Below are 24069 nucleotides of genomic sequence, written 5' to 3' on the forward strand. Positions count from 1 at the left end.
CCCTGCCTTGAAGTGACTCTGCAACCAGACCCCAGGTTGCCCTGGGTCTTCATTCCTCCAGCACAGAAAACTTCACTATTAGAATAAAGCTCTTCGAGGTGGGAGACAGAGTAATTGTAGGGATGTGTCACAGCCTGTAGGATGATCTCCCTCCAGAGCTACACTTGCCTCTCCACCTTTGCTAAATCATAAAAACACAGCATCCATCTACTTGACTAAATGCACCCTCCCATGCCCCTCTTCTCCCACATATGCTTCTCACTGCAGGGAAAAGGATGCAAGAACAAGCAGCATTTAACAGATGCTCATCTCACTGCTTAGGGCACTGCCAGAAGCGACTTGGTTCCTATGATAATGAAGGCAGTAAAAAAGCCTATGGGGAACATAACTGTGAATTCCAGAAGTTGGCTTAGTCATTAGCAAGTTACACTTTACAGTAACAAGCCAACATTATCCTGTGGAACCAGCAGGCATAAGGCCCTAAATCTACTGGTATTTTTGAAAAGAAAGAGAATGATGTTACTTAGGACATCATTAGTCATTAGTGGTCAGTGTAGTGCTTAACTTCAGGCAGCTGGGTCTAAAATCTTTGATTCCACCAAATCTTTGGATGCAGCTAAAAGATCCTTCCTTAAGCAACAGAAGAATCAACTGACTCTTGCACAGCTCTACAGTCCCTCTAGCAACAAATACATCACCTCAAGTTTCCCTGGGCCTTTTTTACAAGATGGTGAAAGTGGGCTACTTAAGACATACAACTTGTGCCTGCTTTGTATCAAGCCCCTCAATCCTCTTTAGGGGGCTTTACTGAGCTCAGAGATGTGTTCCTGACTCCTTTTGAGATGGAGTCCAGCATGCTAATATTCCCGTACCTGTGTGTCTACAAATAGGAATGTCTTGGGTAGACTCTGAAGGCCTGCATTCTTCATGATCTTCTTCACGTCATCACGCCATTCGGTCATGCCATAGTTTTTGGACAGTTCAATCTGGAAACACTCATAATCTGCCCTAAAGGAAAGAGAAGCCTGTGGAGTTACACTGAATTAAAATCTCCTCTTTTGCCAGTCCTGAGTATGTGTTGTGGACTCAGGCAGAGAGGACTCAAGCAAGCTGTTTTCCTGCAATGAATCCTGAGCACACACCTGTCCTTGTGCATGTTCAGCTACCAACCCAAGAGCATGTTTTACTCATAGCAGAGATACCTGAGCTGGCTAGAAACCAGAAGTGCAACTCCATGAACTAACAGTCATACTGCTTCTTGAGCCTAGTGCCTCAGAGTGCAGAGGGAGCAACTCAACTGGATTTATTTGTGATGCTGCCCTCAGAGGCTGGTGCACCGGGGAACCATGGCTGCATTTCTCTAGGATCACACCATTTATTCAGAGCTGGAAGAATTTTCTTCCTCAACCTAGTTTCCTGGCTCTTCAAGTTTCCCCCTTGAGGCCCCTTGACTCCCAAGACTAGCCAGTCCTACTTGCCAGGCTGCCAGTGTTACTTGATCACTCAGCAACAGTAGCTCCTGTCCTTGCCTTTCTGCTGCCCATCTCCCGGGAAGAAGCCCCCATGTCTCCCCCTGCCATGCTGAGTGCTGCATAGGCCAGTGAGCTGACATGGTCCGCGCTGTTTTTGCTCATTTGCTGCATGCCTGCAGCACTAACCCAAGCTACTAGCAGGCAAAAAAGTCCAATTTTTCTGGCATAGTTGTGCATATTAACTGAGCCCTAGCTCTTGAGTGTTAAATCTGGAGTCAGCAACCAGGAAAATGTGTAAGTGGTAGAAGGAAGGGCAGGAAAAGAGAATCTCTGAAGGCAGCCTCCATGGAGTTGCTCCACATAATGTGCATAGGAGTGCATTACTTACATGTGAGATGCCAGTCTGGTGAGAGACTGTCTCCCACTTCCCCCAACACCCAGGAGAAGAGCATTCCCCGGAGTCTGCCGCAGTATCCGGCTGATTCGGCAGATGTGCTGTATTGCATCCATGAAAAGCACAAGCTTCAGCTCTGGAGTGTTAATTTGATTGTAGTCATTCAGGTAATCTTCAATCACAACCTTCAGCTGTGGGCAGAAACAGTTGTGGCTACCAGATAAAAGCAATTTTGAGAGGTTGGGTTGTTGTCTGTGAGCACAGCCAGGCCTCTGGGAGGGCAGAGCCTGGTGCTCAGCAGGGTCTGGGAGCAGCTTCTGTCTCTCTTTTTGCTTTGTGCTCCTATAGGAACTGCCATTGGCCTAGGCTGAATTTCACTAGTGGTGGTGGTGGCAGCTGCCGAATGCTGACCTTAAACTCAGGCAAGTGATTAAGGTCGGCTGTTCCCGGCAATGCTGTTTGCCTGGAGAAACAGCAAGGCATAGTTCAAAATAAAACAGCTTATGGCTGCCTGACCCATACCATTCTAGGGATTCCCTCTGGGAGAGCTTCCTCACTCTATAGCTGACCACTGCCTGCTGCTGCATCCTGTGGTTAGGACTTCAGGACTTGTGCTTCAAGAAAACACCACTGCCTGCACGTGGGTGGGTAAGTGCTGGAGGAGCAGTCTCTTCTGGCCTTTCCAGGGCTCTCTTCAACAGCACCCGCAGGCCAGAGCAGCAGATGAAGCATGAAGACACCTGGGATTTGGTCCTACCCCCTCAGCAATCTCACTGTGAATCTGGGCAAGCAACATCAGCTGGAATTCATACAGTGCTGAGATCCCTGCCTAGATGCCAAAGTCCTGTGCGCATCAGTGGACTGTGCAGCAGCTTGGTAAGTCTGGCTGTCTCAGCTGTGCTCACCTCGGTGGGGGACAGGCCTACCTACTTTGAAAAGCGATTGGAAAGCTCAGATAATTACCAGTCCTTGTCACACAGCTATCACAAGAGGAGAGACGACAGGATAATCATCTGTTTCTGATAATGAGTGCAAAATGCACTGCTCATTGCCTTTGCTTAATTATCACTACTGAAGTACTCACAGTATCTTCTCCAACAGGGAATCTGGCAGTAACATTAATTACTTGTAAAGGTCAATTGTGAAGACTTTAATGGCAAAAGTAGTATTATTTGGGGGTAATGTGCCATTTCTTTCCAGCAAATTTCACTTTTCGGTCCCAAGTGCAGCTCGTTTGGGAGATTTGGCATAGCAGGCTGCCCCCAGGATGGCAATGCAGAGACAGCCTGTTCCACCTCAACTTCCCATCACACCAAATGCAGCCACTGCCCATATCTGGGGTAGGATTTCACAGGAGAGCCCTGGGTGGGTTTGTGATTCCAGATGCCTTCAATTCAAGCAGCCCCATGGTTACTATTAACTGTTTTCTTTTGTTTGTAGAAGACTTGGAAGATATGAGCACAGTTCACATCATTGCAACTCCCAGGGTCCTTACCTTTTCCTGGCTGTTGATTGGTTTGTACAGTTTGATGTTGGCACCTGGCTCCATGAAGTCCCCGAACAGAACTGGCTGGGAGGGGATGACCTCCTCAAAAGTGGTGCCTAACTCCTCCATCATACTCTTCAACAGGTTGTCAAACCAGGTCTGGTCCTCCTTGCTGATCAGGCGATCACGGAAGACCCGGCAGCTCTCATGATACCACAGTCTCAGCAGCTGCAGTTTGTTCTGGTAGGAAAATCCCAGCAAAACACCCCCGTGAGAAAAGCAGAGAAGTATTAGGAGCCTCAGTGTCAGGAAAGCTGGTTCCTGCCCAGCATGTGGCCAGCTCTACTCCTGCTAGAAGGCAGCTGGAGTGTAGAAAGAACTGGGTGGAGGAAGCTGCATTCTCTTCTCCTCTCAAAATCAACTCTTGTCAAAACAGCTGCTTTGTGGAGAGCTTATTACAGCTTCAGCTAATCCCCCCTCTATTTGTCCATATGTCAGGCTTTTTTGGAGAGATTTAAATCTCATGTTGTTTGTCCTTATCCTTCCTCCACTTTAATTTGTGCTGTTTTCAAAAGTTCTTGTATTTTTTTTTAGAAAGATCCTTTTATTCAGGTGTAGCAACAGAACCAGGGTCCCAAGCACTTCTGTGGTAAGTCAGTCTCTACTGTCTAGGCTGGAGCCAAAGCAAAGCCCTCAGAGAAGCTGAAGGAGCAGAAGCCTCCACTGCTACAAGCTGGTAACAAGACAATGCCTCTGCCCCTGTCTGGTCCCCTGTGGCTCCATCCATCCCTTAATGTCTGGGCTGTGTTGCACTGATACCCTGTAGCCACTCACCTGCCAAGGGCTGGGGCAGCAGGAGGGGGTCTGTTTACTCCTGGTACTAGGTGATATAGCCAAAGAGGTCACCACATTCATTGAGCAGTACCAAAATGCAACTTCAACAGCCCATTGAGGCCTGTTTGCAGGCCTGTCAATGAGGCCTTAACTGGAACATTTCTGGTCTTCCTCTGGGTGGCATGGCTGTGCTGATGGGAGGACTCACCTCGATCTTGCTGGGCTCAGCCATGAGCATGCCCTGAAACACCTTGGAGAGGTCTCTCAGGTTGAAGGTGTAATGTGACTTTGCTGGTGTGGGCAGCAGCTGGGATGTGACTGTCAAATACACACAGATGGTGGCATCAACTAAGGGCTCGTTCAAGTCTTTGACTGCGAGTGCTCCTGCTGCAAAGACAGAGGAAGGTGGGGAGGATGTCAGGCTGGTGACTCTGGGTTGAGAAGGTCCTTGCAGTGTAGACAGATGGCACTGAGTGGCAGAGGTGTTGCTAGGATTTGGCCAGGAACACATTTTTTTCTTCTACTTTCTTCTGCACAGACTGTGTGGGGACCTGACCAAACACCTGCTTGCTACAGTGGACAGTTTGCCAATGAGTTTCCCAACCAAAGGGAATCAGATCTGGGGAGCGAAGAATGCATCGCAACAATTCTGTGGTGTTAAGACTTCATGCACCCCAGGGAGAGAGGAGACACTGCCAGACAGGTAATTGGTGCCTACTTGAAATACTCCAGACAGGTCTTCCTTCTCCCTCCTTTCACTCCCACAGTGGAGTCTCAGCTACTTTTAAGCTAGAAGGTGTGAGTGCCCTCTTAGCTAAACCGCCTTGCAATTCATTGAGCTCAGCAAATGCAAAGACACTGAGGAATAATTTCTTATGCAATAGTCTGGCAAGATTTAAACACAGCTGCCAGTTTTAGAGCATAAAATACTTTTTTTTTAATTTATTTTTAAACTCCAAATTAAGTTCATTACAAACACTCCTGGGGAAGTAGAGCCCTGTGACACCCTAGCATTTTGCACTTTTTTGCATTATTTTAAAAAATCTTTAATTTCTTTTAAAAACACTGCTAGATGCTTCAGTGTGCCCCTGACCTCATAGTCAGGTACTGACACTTAAGAATATTGCAAGCACTCAGAAAGCTCTGCTTTGCTCCTCTCATAACTTACTATTCTCACTCCTTCCTACTGGCAGATTTGGAGATGAGGGCACATTTGCAAAGATGATCCTAAATTCCCACCCTGTCAAATATAAGAGGACTCATTTCACTCCAAATGAACCATTTTTTCTGGGTGGCTGTAGCACCATGCTTAGATCCACCCTGCTCAGCTGTCCACAGGCTGCAGCAGATGGAGAGTAACAGAAGGCTCTGCTTCCACAGAAGGCTGTTGTCTGGGCAAGTGTCTGCCTGCTGAAAGCACAGGTAAGCTATGCCATGCTGTGCCCATCAGCTTGTTCTGTTCACAGTCTCTTTCTCATCTTTCTGCTCTTACTTACGGACTGGATCTCTGTAACTTCTTTCTCCTAGGAGTCCAGCTAGAAAAAGACAAAAAACCTGAGTTACCACTTTACCTGTTGAGGTGAAGGATATCTGCATCATCCATCACAAACAAAATCCTCTTTAAAAGGCCTAGGCTATAGGATACCTTAGGAAATTGTGAGGGCCAAAACTGAAGTTTGCCAATTTGCACCAGCAGAGTTCTGGCCCTGAGACTAAACAGTGTATGAGCTCTCTGTTTGCTAAAATTCAGACAACACTTTCCCAAAAGCATCTTCAAGCAACTAATGTAAGTTCCAGTGTCCAACACTTTGATCAGATCTTCAATATTAATTCCTCTCCTTCCAACTTCCATGATCATTGGGTTTACTTGCAACAGCATGAGGAGGTGGCAGTTGTCTGCAGAACTTACCCATCCAGCTGCCAAGGATGGTGCAAAAGATAGTCTTCTTGCTGCTCCCTTCCATCTCAGTGAAGGAGAGGTAGTTGAAATGGCGAGTGAGGCGTGGAGTGATAGCATTCCTTCCCCCTCCAGGAGGTCCCATGGCACAGACAAAATTAATATCTACCAGCTTCTTAAAAGTACCTTGAAGGGTGCAAAATCAGGAACAAATGCTAAGTTGTAGCTAAAAAACCCTTGTCACAAATCTCCACAGCGGTATGTGTATCTTTCAACAGGTCAACTTTTGCTAAGAGTACTGGGCAAAGGACCTGGGTCATACCGATCTGTTTCCTGTCGTACCAGCCCTGGTGGTCCATCCACTGCCGCAGCAGCTCGATGGGTGGCTGAGCACCGTATTTCTCCAGCATAGGCATGTTCAAGTCATCAATAAAAAATATGAAGTATCGTCCAACTGGAGGCCCAAACACACCCTTCCGCCTGTAAGGACAGAAGCCATGTAACGACACAGGATAACTCCTATTGCAAAAGTACTCCTAACATGAGCCAACAGCAGTTTTTTCTCCAGAGCCTTCCTGGGTCAGCAGTTTCAGCTACGTTTATGCTTACACTACATATACCCCTTTATATGGGCTTTTGCACAGAAAGGATCCAGAGCAGTGTTTGAGGAACTGGCTTCTTTCCAAACACGAGTGAAATTTTGTCTACTTATGCACAATGTCAATAAATAAAGGGGTGCAAATAAAAGCAAAGCTTGAGCCCATGAATGTGTTGGAAACTTCAAACCAGTGGCTGAGCAGGGAGAAGTAAGGGAAGCTGCTGACCAGGGAGGAAAAAGGGAAGCTGCTAACGATGGGGGGTGGGGCTGGGGGTCAGCAGCCACATTTTCTCCCCTAGGTTTCTGTGAAGACCCCACACCAGGGTTTGCAAACACCTGTGCTGTGAAATGTAGTATTTCTTGGAGAACTAGAACTGGAGCAACTTTTACAGATCCTCACCAATCCTTCCCACTTTCTTGCCACTGTATCAAGTTATTAGTGGCTCTCAGTCCCAGCCTAGATTTTCTGTTTGCCTTATTTGTTATCCACAACTGTATGTGCTTGGGGCCCCTTCAGGTCTTGGGATGAAACTAAATGGCCAAACTGATAGAAAAACTGAGCTCAGGGATATTGCCTTGGCAAACACAGAAAGGAAACTGGCCTCTTATCCAGTTTGCTGTCAATGAGATCCTGGGTTTGGTTAGCAGAGGTGCGTGCTGAAAACATCAGGAAGTGGGTGATGTATCTGAGAGGCAAGTTCTTCAAAAGGTTATCCGTAATTGTGAGAGTCTTCCCTGTGCCAGTGGGACCAACGCAGAGAACCTGGAAGCACAATCAGCAAAGCAACATAACCATAGGAATACAGCTTGTATTTCCCAGCTCTGACCTTTGCTGGAGGAACTGCAGGTTACTGCTCACTTGGGCATCCAAAGTCTGGGAAAAGAGAGACGGCTTGCTTCTTCAGTAAGCACAGCTGTTCAACAGATCTCTTGGTGTGGAAGGAATCCAACCAGATAAGTATGAAATGGAACTGTAGGAAACAGGTAAAGAGGGATGGTGATGGGCTCTCTAGAAATTACTGCATTTTGACTGAACAACTGAGTGTTGATATTCCTTTGGGGCACTGGCATGATGCCTGGGGACTGAATGGAGAACTCTTGTTGCTTAGGCACAGCTTTTGAGCAGAGAAATACAAATCCATGAGAGTGGGAAATAAGGTAGTTCTTAGGTTCTGACTGCACTGGGAGACGAAGAGGTGCCCCTGATAATGAGAACAAGGGTTGAATCAAAAAAATCAAAGACAAGGTTGAGCACATACAGGCTTATGGTTGGTAAGCAACAGCTCCAGCAGATGGGCCATTCGGACTGTGTTCATCGTAGGCACAATAATGTCACAGAAGTTGGTATCAGGAACCATGGTGAACTTCACTGTAGAGTCCAGCCACTTCTCCCAGCACACCTGAAAGGTATGAGTGAGTTTAGAGGAGACAGTTGCATCCATCCCCTATGGGAAAACTATTTCTGCTGTGTTTTCCCTGTCACATTTCCTCCTGTAGCTCAGATTCTGAAGAGGAATTCAGGTTTCCAGGCCCTCTAGGTTTGCCACCCTTACCTTTCTGTATGGCAATGCTGTGACTGTCTGACTCATATCTTTCGGGAGGGAGGTAGCCCAAGGGTTATGAGATTATTGCCCCAGCAGCAACACACTTGCCCTCCCTTCTGAAAACTGGGATCAAAGCAGGATGGCACACTTGTGATATCTGGGAGAACTGGAATTCTGTCCTGACACACCCTGTAAGTGCCTCCATGGCAGAGGACCGAAGAGGGCTTAGTTGGGATCCTGTCTTCACCTTTGGTGCCATCACTTCTGTTGCACTCACAGGCACATGGAGGTTTTGTACTTGTACAAGACATGAATGACTTGTGCTAGAATCAAGTCACAGACTAACCTCCTAGAAGCCACTACACAAGTGAGATAGGGGTTTTGTCAGGGATGTGCTGAAAAACACAGAAAATGCATATTCCTGACCACCCCATGTGGCCTTCCCACAGAGATGATGCTGGCAGCTTCTGCTAAGCATCTGACGCTTATGTAGGGCTCTTTACTTTGCTCTGATTTCAGGAAGGGGAAATATTTTTCCTCTTTTTTTTTCCCCCTTTCAGCTCAGAGGCTGATGACTGTCAGTCAGATGGTCCTTCCATGCCCTACTGCACTGCTGTCTCCTGTGAAAAAGATGGCATATCTGTCTGCCTTGCTGCTCCTCCAGACTCTGCTGCACACAGCTCTTCTATTGTTGTCCACTGCTTTCTAACTCAGACGGATCTTTCTGTCTGAGCTTCTCCCTGTCCTCTTCCAGCAGCTACACTTGTAGAGCCCTCCCACTTTCCTGGCAGAGGCACTCAGGTCTGAATTGACCAGCCCTTGGCTCATATTTGAAAGATCTGTTTCACAAACCTGAGGGCACTCAGAGAAACTGCCTTCCACTTTTAATGAAAAGCTCGATTTCACTTTAAACATTCTCACTTGATTCCTACAGGCCTTTCTTATTTGCCCTTGATGAGAAAATCCTACCAAATCCTGCAGGATTGTGTTGTTTCCTGGTCCCTCCCCCAAACTTCCCAGCTTGGAGTTTAAAGTGAAATACTTTACCTCCCTAATGACCTCCTCATCCAGATCATCTTCAGCACTGCTAAGCCCAGCATCATACAGTTTATAGTCATAAACCAGTCCTTCTTCTGGGAAAAGTAACTGGATCTGTGAGAATAAAGCTGTGGTGAACCTGGCTGCCACTCAGCTGAATTCACCGGAGGATCTGCACTACTTCAAGGAAGACTTTACTAATGGGATGCTGCCCAGGCCAGGGGAGGACAGGTCTCTCCCCCAGATCTTCCAGCTTGAGGGGTGAAATTCTGGGGTTTCAACCCCAAGCCTCAAATTGAGGTTGACATATGGGTGATTCCCACAGCCCTTCACAAAGGGGGGGTGAGTTTGCCTTTAAGCTTCCCTCCAGGGTGCAGCCGGCCTGGCAGGGAGAGCCATTGGGTAAATGAGCCCCAGGTGTCCCACAGTAAGTAACCCAAGGTCAGGTGTCCCACTGAGGGATAAAAGCTGGGACCACTTACAGGAAGGGGCAGTGTCTGTCTGTGAGGTGGATGCCCTGTGCAGAGTTCCCTGTTGGGGAAGGACCTCCCGCCTCCCTGGGACTGGGCTCCAGTCAGGTCTGGCTTTTGTAAACATGGGCTGTGTAGAGATTCAGTGTGTGGCTCCCTTGGTCTTATGTATTTGACTTGTTGACTCGGTTGTCTCCTGTCCCTTCTATGGGAAACTGTCTTTCACCATTTATTCCACCCATTGTTGGTCATGCGGTGTCATTGTTGGGGTCAGTGGGATTGATGTCGATTACGTATAATCTGACTTGTTTGTACCCCCAGTGCTCACCCATGTACTGACCCTTTTGTATCAAATACAATTTGGTTTTTGGTTCATCTTTATGGTGGCTGTGTCCTTTATGCTAGGCCTAATAATTTGCAAAACAGGGGGTCCCTTGAAGTTCCATGTAGATGTGGTATAAGAGATCCCAAGAGGAAGCTCATCCAAAGCCTTCAGGTATTCAGGAAGCTCTGACCCTCACTCCTCATTACCAGTTCCTCTATAATGACAGAGGATATGCCTTTCCTTTACTCACCTTTTCCTTTGCCATCTTCTCCCTCAGCCACAAGCTGAAGGCAGTGCGACCTTGGGAATCTCCAGTAGCACCCACACTCCAGATCAAGGCAAATATAAACCAGGGTTCAATCAGCTCTCTGATACGAGTTGCCTTCTCCTGGGGAATCATCCTAATTCCCTGAGAACCATAGAAGAACAGAAGTAAAATTCTCAGGCATGGTTAAAGTACACAAAACTAGACCCTTCTTAATGTGCTTGTAATTCTGCTAAGCTACTATGTAGCTTTTTCTAGACAGGTTTTCACAGGCCTTGTTAATGTATTCTGTGGATTAAAACTTGCTGTTTCATTGGTGTACTTGAGAGACTCCCCTTGCTGAACTAATGTCACTCAACAGGAGTTGGGAGAAGAATTTAGTCCTTGGTTTTTAATTTGAAAATCGTCCAGCCTTCTTCAGTGCTAATTCTCAAAGGACCTGCAATCTGAAGTGCATCGCTGCTTAGCTCTGATATCTGTCTTCCATTCTCCAATTCCCTCTGCTATAAATAAGTGAGCCTCTTCCCTCCAGCCTGGTAGGCATGGAGCTTATCTTCTGCTCTTTCAGTGGGCCAAGGATAATCCTTCCATGTTTACCTGTACTTTGCAAACTGCTGTATTACCTTCTGCCATGTAGATGAGCTACAACATGACCTTTCTGCACCAACACCTTGTTCTCTGGTGACTAACCCTCTGCATGACTTAGGGCTCTGAAGAGTTACAGGCAAAAGTGACAGTGATAGAGGTAGCAAAATCCTACCTCAATGGGAATGAAAGGCTGAAACAAACATTCTAAGAGTATGAGCAGGCTCCTTGTGAGGTTACTGTCTGTTGAGGCAATTATCTCCTTCACAAACTTTCGGACAAAGGTGATGGCCTCCTGTAAGGAGAGGCAGGAACAGCTCAGTGTCACCATCCAACACATTTGACTTTGCTTTTATCTTCTAGGGTTCTTCTGCTTTCTCCTTGCCTCCCTGCAGGCTATGATTACCAGGGAGGGTATGACTGAGAATGCTGCCATTTCCCATTGCATCCCAAGTACAACCATTTTGACTGTAGAGAAGCAAGACAAACCCCTTGGTTCAGTCTTAACCTCTTGGCCTGCCTTTTGGTTCTGTGCAACGGTGATGTGCATCTGTGCAACAACTGACATGCCATCACTGTTGTTAAATGGTTTGCTCCCATCAGAGCTTTCCTTTCCAGCTCCAGATTATTCATTAATGTAGTGGTTTAGGAGCAGAGTAGAAATAACAAGACTTATTCTTACAACTTTCTCCCTGGAGTGATTCCATTGTAAGCAATGGAGTTACACCAGGGGTGTCCAGAAGGTAATTTTAAAATTAAATGAAACAAACTATAACGACCAATAAGATTAAATCACATCTATAGGGATCGTTGAATAACCTCTATTAAATCCAGGAAATTCATAGAGCAGTTTGTATACTGGTAGTGTTCCCACAATGGCATTTAAATCCAGGACTTGACAAGTCTGGGTTGGCTGATATCTGAGCTGACAAGCTCCAAGCCATGGAAAGGCTGGAATGGCATGATAGCTCACCTTGAGGAATCTCCTGAAGAGAGATGCTAGCTGCTGTGAGAAGGGCTGCATGATGCCTGGGATTTTTTGCAGCCAACACTCGATTAAGGGTTCCAGCCCCAAGATGCTGGGTTCCAGGTAAACCATGCCACAGCGGGAGACTGTGGCAGGGGAAGCAACAGCCAGATCCTGGACCTCAAACATCAAGGTCATGCTCTGGAAATCACAAAAGGAAAGAAAGGAGGATAAGGACTTGATCACTTCTGATATATCTTTCAGCACAACTTGGTGAAGCTGAAATCTTTCCCTTTGTTGGAGGAGCCCTCTTTTTGCTGTATTTGTGTAGCACAGCAGAGGTCTGGCCAACACAGGGCTGCTACTGAAACACCAATGTCCATACAAGTCCATCACAGACATCAAGTGGAAAGTACAAGGCAAGTCAGTTCCTAGAGGGAGGAAGGAAAAACAGACAACAGGCAGCAAAAGTCAGAGGGATGAGTTACCTCTGTCAGCTTGATGATTTCCCCTGAACTGAGACACAGCTTCTTATTGTCATCTAGCACTGTGTTCATGTTCTCAATCCACAAAGCATCAACTGGCCCATCAAACATGTACCACTTCTTGCTGGTGTCAGTGGCTGCAGCTCCCTGCCGGATGAGTGAGGAAAGGATCCCATCTGTCCTGAAAGGTGGGAGGAAGGCAGGGCTTGGTCCATTCTGGTTTTGCTGAAAGCTTCCACCATATAAGGCAACAGAGCCAGAATCTTACCCCGGTTCATGTGCCCAAGGATACCTGTGTCTCGCTGATGAGCTGCATAAAAGTACATCTCATTCTTTCTTTTACTGAGACATACATCTCAGCCTGAGTGACACAATTTCTTTGGGCATTAGAATCTGGATTTTATGTCATCTAACTATAAAATGCCAAGCTTCCCTTTAATATCTCTACCCTCAGTGAAAAGCAGAGAGGCCTTGCTAGCATCCAGTTCAGGTCATAGGGGGGTTACCTGCTCTCTGGAGGTGCCTCTTTATCTCTGCCATGTGTGAAGGGAGACTCGGGACAGCTACTCTGGTAATTCAGATGCTTCAGCTGGGTAACCATAGGTTACGAGGATGAATCCAGATGAAAGAGCATGTCTCTACCCTCTTTATAACTAAATTTCCCCATCCTCAGCTGCCTGTGAACCCCAGTGGTGCCAGAGCTGCTAAATGGGAGAGCAGACCCACAGGGAATGCTGGCTGTTGACAACAAGAACTTAATCTGTACGTGGAAACCTGGAGTGCAATTTCTGTTCAGGCCCTGGACTCTACTCCTGTTATTAAATAATTGTTTGTTATTTTTATAGTGCTAGTGAATTCCAGGGTATTGTTACTGAGATCAAGCGAAAACAGTCTGTTCTAAAGCTCAACTGATTAAAACAGATGGATTTGTCTGTAAATACATTTTACATGGCTGCTGTATTTTTCTTTTTGTCATGTTGACGTGCCTGTGTGCTGCCCTTGTGTAGAGTCACATCATAAATAAACTGTCAAGCTTAACTGGAATATCCTATAAAATGTCCTTCAGTAAAGATGCACCAGAGCCCAGGTTGGGAAGCTCTGGGTCTCAGCATCAGTAATGTTTACTTGCTTGCACTTTTTCTAGAGGCACTTAGTTTCATATTTATTTTGCTTGTTTCCCTTGTTTTACAGAACACAGTCTTAGCTTTGCCCCTAAGCAAGTGGCAGGTGACAGGGCCAAAGGGAGATTCACACTGCTCCTCACACCTTAGCTTCTGGTTAAAGTGAGCTGCAAAGTCAACCTCAGGTCACATATGGAAACATAAGCAGTAGGACCTGACTGTCAAGAGGGCAAATGGGCTATTGGTTCTTGCTTCCAAACCATTTAAGCAAACAGGAGCCCTGGTAACGGGAATGAAATGCCTCTTTATGCCTGAAAGTCATTCCTCATCATTCAAGGCCACCAGTGTATTTATACAGAACAATTTGAGTGCACAGTACAGAGGTCACTTTTCTTCAGAAGCAAAGCAAGTGTTTTTAAGCTGCTGTATCTTAGAGCAGGGGCATGTGCTCCAAAGCAATTGAATTACTCCTTGTTACGCAGTTCATGCTGCGAGCTGAGCTGCAGTAACTGTCTGGGCATGTGCTGGCAGCCGGGCCAAGCACACAATAGAAGATGTCAGCTTAAATTGCCGTGACTGGCTATTGTAGCTTGGTGAGGATAAGGACTTGATCACTTCTGGTTTTATGCCACTACCCTAAACAGTTCTCAGCCTTGAAGAGAAGACGCTCAAGACCAGAAGAAAGCGTTTCCCGTCTGGAAGGAAGGAAAGCAGGTTTTGTACTTTACCACTCATGCGTTAGCAAGTTGAACTCTCCATAAAGCTGGCCCATTGTGATGGATTTGGGATTCAGTACAAAGTAGCTGACTGCTTCATAATTCCCACCACTGGCTGCAGGTTGACCTTTCAGCGATGTCACTGCAGCTGCCAGGACTTCATAACTCTGCAAAAGCAGGAGAGCAAGAGAGTTAACTGCCACAGCTTCACAATGACAAAACCACTTGCTCTCACAGCAATTGCATTCAAAAGGCAGTGAGAAAGGAGACATAGTAAAGGATAGTATCATAGTAAAGAGATGCCTGGCTGTATTCACAGAAATAAAGCATTCTAGATTCAAGGGGGGAGGAAGTTAGATCTCCCATGCAAGAGGCCTGAAGCATCTTGAGATGTCAAAGTATGTCTCAGCCCTAGAAATGTGCAGCAGAGCTAATAAACCATGATCTAATCTCCCAACTCAAAAGAGTGAGCTAGTAATAAACTTCCCCATGGCTATAAATCAATACTAAAAGACAGCATCTTGGTGCCCTGACTTCTATCTGAGAGAAGCTGGAAATGTTGGGAGTGTGTGTCTTCTGTGAAGCTTAACCCTCTGCATTACTAGGTAGGCAATGGTTTGATGGGGCCAGCACAGTGTCTCAACCATACCTTTGTCTTCCCAGAACCTGTTGGCCCCACCAGCATAAGGCCATGACGAACAACAGTGGTTTCATAGAGCTGGATGCACTTAGTCACAAAATCTGTAGAGGAAGAAGATGCAGAGTGGGTCTGGGACCTGCTGTCTCTTTCCTAGGGCAGGACAATGGACTAAAAGCCCAAGCCCAGAGGGAGCTTGTGGAGAGCCTTTCCCCTCACCATCAACATCCTTCAGATCCTTTTTGATGCAGGATTTGCGAATGGCTTCTTCCAGGATGCCATAATCAATAGACTTTTCTCTGATCTTGGGAAATAAATCTGAGACAATACCATTGAAGAGTGTGAGGTCGTCCTGCAGGAATTTGGGCACATTGGCATCCCTGATAGCCTGCAGGCAGATCAACTCCTGCAAAGATTTAAGAACTCAGAACTTCAGAGATCCTGACTCTTATCTGGTTGCAGAAAAGGCCACAGAAGTCTACAACAGTATGAAGCAAAAGCACATTTACCTCATTCATAGTAGGATTCTCTCTTTTGAGGTTGCCAGCTGTTGAGATGACAGTCTTCACAGCTCTCATCCCAAAGTCATAATGGTCCTGGAAAGGCACAGAGGAAACAATGATGTCATCAGATACAGGAGCATCAGCTAAAAAAAACCCGAACCTTTTCATGCACTCAGTTTCAGGTAAGAAAAGAAAAATCAGAGTTATGCCTTCAGAACAACAGCTACTTCATCCAAGTCTGCTCTCAGGATCCTTCAAACAACTAACTAGTCCACAGCTGTACTGACTATGGGTGAGGAAGATGAGAATAACTGGCTGGCAAAAAATCCCAGCTGGATGGAGAAGTAGGCAGGGCTGCTTGGCTCAGCTGTCCTGCCACTGTAATCCTAACTAGGACCTGAATGCAAGTCCAGCCACAGGAGGAGAAATGAGAACTAGAAAGGAAGGAGGTAGATGAAGAATGGGTATTGTGACCATTCTGTGATATGCTGTCACAAGGCACCAAGAGAACCATCCAGGTACTTTGTGCCTAGGCTGAAAAAGCCTCACATTTAAAAAACACTCATGGATATTAAGGCATCTACCTGGGTGCTGAGCTGCTCTGACAATAGTTTGAATGTTGTGGTGATCTTCTTTGCAAGGACCTTGGCTTCATTAAACCCAAAGGAGTAGAGCGAGATCTCAGCAATCATGGAGTAATCTGGGACCATCATAGCCACAGGACGAAAGAGAGCCTGAAACATACAGTTCCAACACAAGATCAAAACAGTGTTGTTTCTTGCTTTTTCCAGCAAATCAAAAAGGCTGAGTATCCATTCCAGACTGTTTAGAGGACACAGCATGAGTGTGTCTGGCACCTGTCAGGGTAGCATCCTTATAGACTGCATCTGAGGAACACCATTTGCTTACAGATGTGATTCAAATCTCAAAATTATCCTAGAAATGCTCCAAAAGCATCACATCCTAATCACTGTCATGGACACACTGGTGGTCTGGGTAGCATCCAGCACCTGTATGCCCCTCTTCTTTCTGTCTGTGCAGTCTGCCCTCCTTACCTTCAGGTTATCAGGCAGTTCAGTACGCCCAGCATACCCTGGGTTCATTGTGATGAAGATTGCACAGGATGGGACCAGTGGGATTTCTGTGCCTTCAAATATGAAGTGATCTACCTAGAAAATTAAAAATATGATCATCCTCAAAGAACAGAGCCTGACCTGCAAATTAAATAACGTAACAGAATCTTCCAAGAGGAAAATAATGGCTTTCAGTAGTTAAATTATCAAGCACACACACACAGCTGCTCACAACTATAGTGACTCAATCTGGTCCCACTTCAGGAATCCAGTATTATCAGCAATATTTTTCACCGTTTAAGAAACTAGGCTCATGGAAGATTTAGTGATAACAAAATTTTTTTTTTTTTTGGCTCTTGAACAGACTTCTATCCCTCCAGCTGTAAACAAACATCTTTCCATTTATTCTGCAGTAGAGTTTGGACCTGAATTAATTCGTGGCAGAGAGGGCAAAGAGAAACCTAAATCCTTTTTAAAGCTGTGTAGGTAATAATTTCAGATGGGGGATAAAGTAATGCAGAAGAATTCACAGAGAGCAAGTTTCTAACTCCAAGCCAAAGTCAAGGAGATTCAGGTCTTAAGCACTCTGAGTCTCCAGAGAACAAAGCAGAAGCCGCCTGCTAGACTGGCTGACAGCTGAGTCTCCATGTAACCAACAGTTCACTTGATGCTGCCATGCTGTGTGTGCATGAGTACGCATTTTTTTCTGTGCATATTGCGTTTTGTGAATCCACTAACACATTTAGACAAACATGGTGCTGAGCAACTCCTGGCAGAACACTGGCTGCCTGCTTTTAACACAGCTCCAATTTGTATCATCTCAGTGGATCTGTATTGGAGTGGATCTGTATCAGCTCAGTGGATCTGTAACCCACACCAGTTTGCTGGCACTGCAGCTCAAGCTGAGATGTACTTCAGCCTGTGAGAGTAAGGGCAACTGTGGCAGCACAGACTAGGGTGAGGTTACAAAACTCACCCAGGATGCTGACTGTGTAACAGCAAGATACGATGTGCCACAGCTAGGGCATTACTCACACCTCTCCATCCCAAGTATGTCTGTCTGAGTTGTCCCTGAGCAGTGAAGATGCATGCAAAGACAAGGACTTGCCTAGACCAGTTCAAGTGGAGTTTTTTTTTGTCTACCTTTGCATCCACATATTCATTACGTACCCTCTGCTGCTGTGCTTTCTGAATGATTGTGATCTGCTGGGCCACCACAGATAGCACCTCGATATCAATGCGGTTGAACTCATCAAAGCAAGCCCATGCACCAGAGCTGGGCAAAGAAGCAAAAACGAGGGGAGTCAGGAACATCACACAGGAGCAAACTTGCAGTCAAACATTCAGCTAGATCTAGAAATTCACATAGTGGGGAAGCAGCACAGAGACAAGAAATGAACCTATAAGGCCTCTAACATCCCACAGCAGGTAGTGACACAGCCACAGTGTACTGGGACAGCAGAAGGGGCTGTAGCCCCTCACCACAACGATGCATCCTAGGCCATGTGATGAGTAAGAAGGTCCATGGTCCCTGCATGGCCATGGCAACATCTGATCCTACAGCCTGGGTCTAATTCTGCATGTTACAGATTTGGTCTTGGAAGAGGTAACATGTTGAATTCCTGTTTTGTACCTGAGCTACAGGTGTAGCAGATATAATTCAGGTATCTCTTAAGTCCATTTTTCAGAGCTTGGAAGACTATGTATAAAGCTGGAAGCATGTATATGAGGAAGGTGATCTTCCCACAAGGCATGGTTTAAGAAAGAAGCTAAATTACTTACAAAGAAAACATCTGAGAAAAGAGTATCAGCTTTTGTTGGAGTAACTAATTCAGATTCACCAGTGTGCAACAGACTAATTGGAAAAGCTTTGTTTGAAATGTAGAGAAGAGAGAAGCTTCTCTGAGAGGATCCCTCAGGGCTTAGAGAGGTCTCTCTTGGCTGCTCAATTTTGGATGCACTCAGCAGATTCTCTCCTTCTTAAGATTAAGCAGCTTGTGGGCTGAATCTCAGTCCAATGTGTATGATATTAAAACAAAGGCCAGAGCTGCAAACATTTGCACAGGTGGATTAGTGCATAGTGGCTTGGTGCAAAACATTTTAAAGTTGCCTTAAATGAATAGGATCTCTTTTTTTTTTTTTTAAAAAAAAAAAAATTGGCGCAACTCTCCCTTCTTCTGGCAGGAATTTTGTAACTGCTCATTCTGGAACACAGTAACCCCCTTACTAGGATTTTGATTGTTCTTCTGGGCTGATATGAAAAATACCCACCAGTTCCCAGTGGCCAGAAACCCCTGTATTCTACCTACTTTTTGATAACGACATGCTGCATTTCTTTGTACCTGGCTAGTCCCTTGAAAAACTTTCCCATTGCCATAAAGTCAAGCTGGTCAGAGCAGTTGAACACTACAGTTTGGATTGCTAGTGCTTTGCCTAGGTCTTTTGTTGTTTCTGTTTTGCCTGTTCCTGCTGGTCCTGCAGGTGCTCCTCCAAATTTCAGGTGCAGAGCTCCTGTAAGTGTCAGATAACACCTACAACAAAGAAGAGACCAGATGATGAAAAGCATTTCTACTACTGATTGCAGTAAGGGAGACATATGATCTATCCAGCTGGAGACAAGTAGGAATCCATCCTTTATTATTCTGCAGAACTGCTTAAATATGCATCATTCTGCAAAGGAGTTAGCTATGTGGCCTTGATTAGTATTCATAGGGGCCTGCATGGATAAATCCTTCTGCCACTGGCTACAAATTCACTCTCCAGAAAAAGGACAGTTACAAAAGGGTAAAACTATTATTGCTGCTGCATATTCTAGACTACTGGATGCCCCTATCTACTGGTTTGTACAAGAGCTCCTTCGCTATCAGGTGGGCATTTCATATGAGTCAGAGCACTACATTAAGAATTAGGAGAGTGAAAGCAATCAGTCTGAGAACTGATCCCTAGGAATACGGTAGAGCCAATGCCAAGGTGCTCTTATGCCCTCATCTCAGGTTACTTTACAACTTTACTGTACAAATGGTTTCCATTTACATACATTAAGCAGTAAGACTAGCATGGTCAGATCCTTGGTTTAATCCTCAATGAGGTTTGTTCATCCAGAAAAAATAAAAAGAAACAATTATTACCCAGAAAAACAGTCTCCTTACCTGTCAGTGAGGGGTGTGATAACCAGACGGCCAGTGTTCCCCAGATACTCATAGCCATAGATAAATTCAGCATTGACTGCCCTGATGTACAAGTTTCCCCTTGTCCAGTAGTATCTAATGATGAGTGAACATGACATCAGAAAGATAAACACTGGCTGGCACAGACAATGCAGCAGCTCACAAGACTACAGCCTGTAGGTTTAGAGACCTGCATGTCAAGGGATTTCCCTCTCAAGAGAAGAAAGGATAAATAACACAACAGGGTGGACAGGAGTTCTCATGGGACCTGAAACTAGGTGTTATATCAAGCGTCGCACTCCTTGGGCAGAAGCATGCCCTTTCACAGTGAGGCTGTGAAACACCATGGTAAGGACTAGTCTATATTGCCAAAGTGGACGCCATCAAAACTCATTCTGTCTCAGATGCCTCAGAACTGGCATCCTTAGAAGACTTCAATCCCACTCCTCATAGGGATGTTAGAGGTGACTCAGAAATACTGATTACAGACTACACTAACTCTTGTTTCTATTTGCCATGGCTGATGGGAAGGAGAATGAAGACTGGCCAGGGAGGCCAGGTGAGATTCAACAGCTATGCTCTCTACCTGAGCTGGGAGATCCACTCAAAATCATTCATGCTTGTCACATTCTCCTCAATCAGCTTTGCTGCAACATCCTTGGCATGGACCTCAATCACAATAAGAGCTGACAGCACTGCTCGCTGCATCTTGGACAATTTTCCACGGACCAAGTCAACCAAATTGCCCAGCTGGGTAAGGAAAAGAAAGTATTCTGAAGCAATCCATATCCCAGAGACCCAGGCTGTACTAAAACAATGCAATCAAACTTATGGCATGCTAAGTCCAGATAACAGGCTGTGTCCAGCCTCTTCTCTTGTCAGAGATACAAATGACTACTCAGAAAGCAAATGCTGCTCAGGGCTGGCTCAGACCTGACTTTTGCCTAGAGCATTACCATGTTCAGGTGAAAAGAGTTAGAACCATCATGAGGCCCAGTGCTAATATCTCCCAAGTATTAAGTGTGATTACAGATACGAAGGATGCAGTTCACTTTGATTTCTACCATCATCACTTCAGTTCCCCTTCACCTTTGACTTCTTGGGTTATCCTGGAGAAGTTATCTTTCACCTTCTTTCTGTCTTCAGGTCATGATCGTACTATCAGTCCTGTACACTATTTGAGGTTTATGATGACAAATATCCTAATGATTAAGGTGCTAAGAAACTGGTTTTTTACCTGGTTTTGAGCTCTGCTTGCAGGACTGTGTCTCTGTTTCTCCTACAGTATTGTCCTGGCTGTATTTATAAGTTATCTAAGGTCTGATAATTGAAATGTCTCCATCTGGGAAAACCTCACCCTTACATTCATTTTCATACCTGAGTACTCAGCTGTGGGAAAAGCCTGCTGGACAAATCTCCAGCTTCCAGAGCTTCAGCCACTTCCTGTGTCCAGAAAATCTGGTAGCCAGCAATGATGACTTGGCCAGGCCACTGCAAGACCCATGTAGTATGTGGAGTCTTTAAGAATAAAACCAAACAAACAAAAAGGTGGCAAGACAATGATTTTTAAAAAATGTCTACTTTTCCCTGCTCTGAGATGAATCTGAGACAAAAAAAGAATGTTTCCCCTCCTCTAGCCTGTTCTAATTTTTCTAGTTTCAAATTTTCAGACTGAGTAGAAAACAGCAATAGAAATACCTGAGGCCTTTTGTTTCTTCAGTCTTTCTCCCTCCCTAGACCTAAACAAATCAAAGTTTAGATTTTCTACCAGCATAGCTTTTACACAGAAACCAGAGCCAAGATGCAGCCCCTGATGCAGTCCCTAGCACCATGTGTGAGACATGAGAGCTGAAGAAGACAAAGAGGGTAGATCCTTATAAAGAGGAAGTTGTCTGGAGACAGGAATAAAAATGGATTCATACAGGTTTGTTCTATGACACTGGGAAGTGTTCTGTGGCTGATAAGTGAGTGTGCAGGGTTTGCATTCTTCTGGACCATTAGTTGCTTGCTCAACTGTGCATTTTGCACCTGACCCACACACGGTTGGATTAAAGGCTCTATTTTAAAACTAGCAGAATATCACAAATTCAGCAGCCCCATCACTGGTGACCTTTATGGCAAGCCTGGAACCAAGACATCAGAGATGTGCCATTCTGTGATAAAACTCTTACCTCTGGATAAACACCAATTGATCTTTCTATGTTGTCTCGTACACTGGCCTTCATGGATTTCTCAACTTTTAGCAGCCAGTCCTCCACACTGTCAGTGGGATAGATGGGAACAAACAGCTTCACCTCTTCTCCTTCAGCAGAGTACATGTGTGTGATCTGCAGGTCCTCCTGGAACCGTAGCTAATGAAAGAAGTGCAACAGGAGATGTGAATGGAGTATTTCCTCTCTATCCCTGCCTTTCTGCCACTGAGGGACAGTCAAGCTGCAGCAGTGTATGCTCATTAAAAATATGGTGCCAAACTTGGTTGTCAATAGTGATAATAAAGTGTGCGACAGATGTGCAAAATGACCTCTTCAAAAAATGGAGGATGACTGTATGAAAATAAGAGATTCACATTACGGGTTTAACTTGAGTGAAACAAGTCAAATTATAGGTAGGATGAACATTCCTCATTTCTTGTCTAGGATTCAAACCCTTGATTCCTGTTCAATTCTGTAGATTCAAATCATTTCCCTTGAGGTCACAGTGCCTGGTTTTAAGAGTAAAATTTTAACAGCTTCTCTAATGCCCCAGCATATCACTGAAAGTCCCGTTATTTATTCCAATGGCTTTGCACCAGGTTTCCAGTTCAATTTCCTTTCTATTTTCCCAAGCTAATGACTAGGAGATTGGTTTCAGTGTCTGAGTATTGTGGTGGTGTGAGCTGTGACTAACCATGGAGTCTGAAGTCTATTAGGAATAATACAGAGGAAAAATAGCCAGGTTAACCCTAGTTCCTAAGGAGGGATGAAGGCAGAAACTTAATTCAGTTCAAGCTTGTTCACTCCTTGTCCCTTCTGAGGCTGTCAGCAAGAGTGGAATTCCATCCTAACCAAGTGCCTGTGCATGGACAGCTAAGTCTGAACTACTTCTCTTAGCCTCCATGGTAGGATGGAGAGACATCTCCAGAGGGAGCGTCCTCTCCTCCTAAGATGGCTATCTAAGTGAGTTTCTGTAAGTTGCCCTTTGCAGATGTCTATTTTCCCCTCATTGTCTAAAACGCAATTGAAGGTGCCCAGTTCATAGGCAGATGTCTGGCTTTGAAATGCCTAAAGTGAGGTTGCTTGAATCCCCTCCAGGGCAGGCAGCAGCTTGCAATGCCTACATACCATAGTTACAAGTTCTCAGGAAGTATATTTCCACACAGCAGAATGTGAACCCTCCTCCAGATCTCAGCATGCCTCCAAGATCCCATGACACCAGCTCCCCAGAGGTGGGCCAAGCCACTCGGTGCTTGCTTTGCCTACCTGTGCAATGTTCTCAAAGCATTTGTGGAGGTGAGGTTGTACAGCAGTGGGGTCTTTTGTCTGAGACAGTATTTCCAGCAACTCATCATCTGAAAGGAAGTAGAACCTAGAAACACAGAGTGGGGCGTCAGGGGAGGCTCTCTTTACTGTAGCATCAGGGCTGAGTCCTAGCAACATGAGGAACAAACCTATTGCTAGAGACACTGTTTCTGACTGCTCACTAATCTCTTTGTATTTGTGTAGGAGAGCAGCAGCTACAATCCAGCCAGAGACAGACCTCTCCATCTGCACAAGTCAGTTGTTCCCATGCAAAGTGGGTTTAAATGAGTATCAAAGAATAGAAGTATTCCTTCAGGAATAAGGGATAAAGTTACATGGACGTTTTCATTTTACCCCATCCTTTCTAGACAAATCATGAGGCACAGATATACAATGATATTACCTGACTGCCCTTAACTCACAGCATTTGTGTCTGCCTGTTTTCTCCCCATCAGATGGCAGCATTGAAAGGCACAGCCCTGCTTATGTTTGCAGTCTCATGACAATATCTTAAGCTTAGATTGTTTTGCTCTTTCTTGGCAGAGTGAACTGGAGTGAGTCTCTCCTTTCATATTTTCTGAGCCAGGGAGTGTGATCCAGCCCACTGAAATTTGGGGTTACCTGGGAAAAGCACCTCTTTTTGTCTCCAGATATTCACTCAGCCCTTTCTGCACAAGTTCAAGTAGTTTGTTACATTTTTGCAGGTTCTCCAGTAGCATAGGATCAGGGCACAAAGAAATCACCTATAAACAGAATGGAGAACAGAGGAAGCATCAGTATTCTGAGCATGTGGCAGATAAGGCAGTGGAGATAATTGGGTTGCCCAGTGATGTTACTGATAGGATTTAAATGACTCATTCACAGGAGTACTGTCACAGGGAGCTGGAGAAGTGTGAGCTTTGTGGGCAAGGAGGGGAAACAGCGCTTACGGATGTGACAAGCACATTTCTGGGTTCCCCTAAATACCAGCATTTGTAACAAGGAATACAAGTGGT

The 24069-nt window shown here is 45.4% G+C and overlaps 1 protein-coding gene across 1 annotated transcript in view; it reads right to left on the bottom strand.

The window, feature by feature from the left end:
- The window catches only part of DNAH1 (dynein axonemal heavy chain 1), a 76717-nt gene that overhangs the window by 22206 nt on the left and 30442 nt on the right, over positions 1-24069 (bottom strand). Inside the window, exons 23-50 of the mRNA XM_026857191.1 lie at positions 23696-23817; positions 23036-23141; positions 21749-21928; positions 20955-21095; positions 20164-20327; positions 19560-19673; positions 18753-18941; positions 17581-17686; positions 16393-16506; positions 15922-16071; positions 15344-15430; positions 15054-15240; positions 14847-14938; positions 14210-14364; positions 12364-12541; positions 11882-12076; positions 11084-11203; positions 10309-10467; positions 9273-9377; positions 7941-8081; positions 7284-7444; positions 6406-6563; positions 6096-6269; positions 5683-5721; positions 4395-4573; positions 3362-3592; positions 1861-2057; positions 873-1008 (exon numbers count right to left, since the gene is read on the bottom strand). Coding sequence (XP_026712992.1) covers positions 873-1008; positions 1861-2057; positions 3362-3592; positions 4395-4573; positions 5683-5721; positions 6096-6269; positions 6406-6563; positions 7284-7444; positions 7941-8081; positions 9273-9377; positions 10309-10467; positions 11084-11203; positions 11882-12076; positions 12364-12541; positions 14210-14364; positions 14847-14938; positions 15054-15240; positions 15344-15430; positions 15922-16071; positions 16393-16506; positions 17581-17686; positions 18753-18941; positions 19560-19673; positions 20164-20327; positions 20955-21095; positions 21749-21928; positions 23036-23141; positions 23696-23817 — 4080 coding nt within the window. The remainder of the gene's footprint in view (positions 1-872; positions 1009-1860; positions 2058-3361; positions 3593-4394; positions 4574-5682; positions 5722-6095; positions 6270-6405; positions 6564-7283; positions 7445-7940; positions 8082-9272; positions 9378-10308; positions 10468-11083; positions 11204-11881; positions 12077-12363; positions 12542-14209; positions 14365-14846; positions 14939-15053; positions 15241-15343; positions 15431-15921; positions 16072-16392; positions 16507-17580; positions 17687-18752; positions 18942-19559; positions 19674-20163; positions 20328-20954; positions 21096-21748; positions 21929-23035; positions 23142-23695; positions 23818-24069) is intronic.

This window comes from Athene cunicularia (assembly GCF_003259725.1).
Source record: "Athene cunicularia isolate RWA chromosome 12 unlocalized genomic scaffold, athCun1 chr12_part1, whole genome shotgun sequence".
Classification (NCBI taxonomy): domain Eukaryota; kingdom Metazoa; phylum Chordata; class Aves; order Strigiformes; family Strigidae; genus Athene; species Athene cunicularia.